General features: G+C 52.2%; 1 protein-coding gene across 1 annotated transcript; it reads right to left on the bottom strand.

Annotated features, from left to right (window-relative positions):
• Nucleotides 1–1170: 1170 nt before the first annotated feature.
• On the bottom strand, nt 1171–2832 carry LOC104418947 (probable BOI-related E3 ubiquitin-protein ligase 2). Its single transcript, XM_010030429.3, has 2 exons — nt 2156–2832; nt 1171–2051 (listed from the first exon to the last, which is right to left on the bottom strand). The coding sequence occupies exons 1-2, from the start codon at nt 2483–2485 to the stop codon at nt 1455–1457; spliced, it is 927 nt and encodes a 308-aa protein (XP_010028731.2). The 5' UTR covers nt 2486–2832; the 3' UTR covers nt 1171–1454.
• Nucleotides 2833–3210: the final 378 nt, after the last annotated feature.

Genomic DNA, 3210 nt, shown 5'->3' with positions numbered 1-3210 from the left:
GTTTTTCTTTTTTCCTCCTCGAAGACAGCGACCAACCATTAATGTCTATTGTCTCCACCGCATATGGTTTTTTTTAATCGGGTGCTGTTTTCGATAGAGGCAGCGATTCTATTAAATCCCGAACTTGCCGGGCCGCCGGCGTGGCATTTCCCGAACGAATGAATAGTCCTTGTTTCCCCGTCGGGCGCGATTTCCCAGACTCCCTCCTCAGCCATCTCGCCCATACGAGGAAACGCAACCGCCACCGCCACCGCCACCGCCACCTCCACCTCCCGCCGCCGCCGCTGCTGATGAAAAAAGCCACCGCAGAACTATCCAAAATTCTTGCCCCGAAAAGTGGTGGGGGAAGAAGAGTCCAAAACCGGTGGGCCCCACGGAGAGCGTGAGGCGTCTCCATCATCCGTCCACGTCGGATCAGGAAAATGGAATGAGAAAAGGAAAAGGCGCCGAGAGATTTGTACGGAACTAGCAGAAAATCAGGATCGCGATCCTCTCTCTCCTCTCTCCCCATCTTCTCCCACCAAATCAAAGAACGTCTCCCCTGTCTCGCTCGAAAAGTCTCGATTCAATGCCCCCCCCTACAGCCTGCTTATTATAGCCCCCTGATCTGACGAGATGGATAGGCTGCTCGTAGGGTGGCACCCGATAAGGACCTTAAGACCCCATCCATTAATGGCTAATCCGTCCTGTAAATATCATCTGGCTCCGCCAGGGCATGCCCCTCATCGATCTGTGTACTGCGTGCTGATTTAAATGGTAGGAAATTGGAAAGGAGTCCGTCTCTGCCAAATTTAAGAACTCGGGCCAGATTGTGGCCGCGCTTTGTTTATCGTGATGGGGTCTTTATTTAATCTGGCGCGCAGCTGGCTCTTCTCGTTTCCTTTTCAGATGATCAATTAATGAGATGGGCGATGGCAAGAAATTCTGCTGAGCGACAAAAGATCGAAACTTTGTTCATTTTTGGAAGGATTAATTAAGTGGGTAATGCCATGGTGCGCCTGCCGAGTGTCGAGACACCCGCATCTGGCGCTGTTTTTTGCTGGTTTCCTGTTTTGTGATTTGCCCGTCTTTTCTGTCACCGAGAAAAAGGCAAAGATGTTGTCGACGACGACGAGTGATCAAATCACCTCCAAAAACCTCAAAAACCAGAGTAAAGAAATGGGCAATGAATCCTGGAAAAGGAAAAGATGCTCTCTGTCCTAGAATTCTGTTCATTGATTTTGTCCCCTTTCTTTTTTAACTACACATTTTTTCACTCCTAGAAAGCAGTGACATCAAAAATAGCCTCCTCCCTCGTCACGAGAAAAAAAGAACAAAACAAGAAAAAGGAAAAATCCACGCACTGCACTACTGCTGCCACTGAAATTTGGGGGGCTCCCCTAGTTAGCCCTCGCCTCTCACCCGTCGGCGTCGTCACTTCCGCTGTTACCTTTCCGAGAGAAGGGGCGAGAAAATCAGAGCAGAGCCTCCACAGTGCCCTCCTTAGCCGTTGCGCAGAGCGGGCAGCGATCGAGGAAGGGCGCGCAGGCGTTGCATGAGCAAAGGTGCCTGCAAGGCAGGAACAACACGCACGGCGCCCGAGAATTGCACGCCCTACAAGCCGTCGCCGTCGTCGTCGTCGTCATTGTCGTCATTCTCTCTCTTCTCCATCCTCCTTTGACCCCACCAGTTGTCACTGCCCCGTACCCTTGTCCCTGCACCTCCTCTGTTCCGGTCCCGTCCCTGTCCGCGCCGCAGCAATAGGACTCTGCGTCCTCTGCTCCGTCGCCGTCGTTGGAACCGCAGGAGGCCCTTTCCCTGAGCTGTTGCTCCAGGGCCATCTTGAGGGACGCGACCACGGCCTCGTTTTCTTGCGCTATCTTCTGCCACGCCTGCGACTCGTACTCGAGCTTCCTCAGCAGCTCTTCCAGCTCCGCCGTCTTCTGCGACGCTCGCGCCATTTCGTGATCCTTCTGAAACAGCAGGGCCTGCGCTCTCGATTCGAGCCTCTTGAGGAGCGCCTGCATCTGGAGCCTCCGCTGTTCTTGCAACACCAATCCCAGCCTCTCGTTCTGCGAGCAGTCCCCAAAATCGAAAATGAATCCAAACTTTCTTCACGAGGAAAAAAAGCTACACGATGGAAAGAAACAAACTGTCGGGCTTCAGATTAACCAACCTGCGATCGGAGAAACTGCTGGATTTCTTGACTCTGCCGATCAATAAGCATCGCAACGCCTTGCGGTTGCGCCACTCTTCTCTCGATCAAGCTCTTCTCCACCCCGCCCTCCGACGTGGGCACGCCCTCGAAGCAAGGACCGTGATGATACGGCAGCTGCTGCACGTAGAGCTGCTCCTGCTCTTGCCGCCGATGCAGCTGCGCTCTCTGTTGAATGCCGAGACCAAACTGGCCGAACCCGCCGCACCCATTCTGGCTCTCGACGACATCCTGCGATCCGAACAACGGAAAGCCCAGATTTTCCTGGCACAGCCGCGCTTGAATCGCCATGTAACAACCCCTCCAAGAACCAGAACCCAAGAAAAACGAAAAAGCAACCACCAACTGATCCCGCCCGTCCAGCACTAATCTTGCACCCAACAAATCAAGCCACCCCTCGAGAACTCCCCCACGAAGCTTCGCTTCAAAGCGAGAGAGCCTCCTCCTTCATGTGCATCGTCTGGTCCAACTATCGATGCGTGACAACGTACGGGAAGGGGCCTGCTTTGTTCGTGAGTTAGCAGCAGATGGGCGATGACTCTTCCAAGGAACGCATGATAATTGAAGAGGGGAAAAGGTAGGCAAGGAACGAGTGGGGCGAGTGCGGTATATATAGGCAGAAGCCATGATGTTAGGATTAAAGCAAAGGATAGAGAGAGAAAAAATAATAAATGTTGCACCTTGAAAAAGGGCGAGCGACCGAGAGAGAGAAAGAGAGAGAGAGTGACCTGCTCTGTTGCGCTACTTTTTCTTCCACTTTTTTCTGCATTGTGGAAAAGGAGCAAGGGCAAAGAACGTACGTACACATGCAAAATTCGTGACTAAACTATCGGGTCAGAGATTTCAGAGAGTAGTGGCTTTCTTTGAACGGGGAAAATTTCCTCGCCTTCGATTCAATTCCAAGTGGGTGAGCGAGAAAAATTCGCCAAGTCCCCATCGTCTTTTACCTCCTTCCTAATCCTCTTCTTTGCCACGTTAGATCGCCCCGAAATAAATGAATAAATCTCGGAAAATCT

Source organism: Eucalyptus grandis, chromosome 4, assembly GCF_016545825.1.
Source record: "Eucalyptus grandis isolate ANBG69807.140 chromosome 4, ASM1654582v1, whole genome shotgun sequence".
Classification (NCBI taxonomy): domain Eukaryota; kingdom Viridiplantae; phylum Streptophyta; class Magnoliopsida; order Myrtales; family Myrtaceae; genus Eucalyptus; species Eucalyptus grandis.
Note: the sequence above shows the minus strand (reverse complement) of the source record. Positions and strands in the feature narration are given on the sequence as shown.

Excerpts from the sequence above, each read along its gene's own strand:
- LOC104418947 (XM_010030429.3), bottom strand. The coding sequence starts at position 2,485 with ATGGCGATTCAAGCGCGGCTGTGCCAGGAAAATCTGGGCTTTCCGTTG. Across the intron at positions 2,052-2,155 it reads AGCAGTTTCTCCGATCGCAG|AACGAGAGGCTGGGATTGGT; the intron begins GTTGGTTAATCT and ends GACTGCTCGCAG.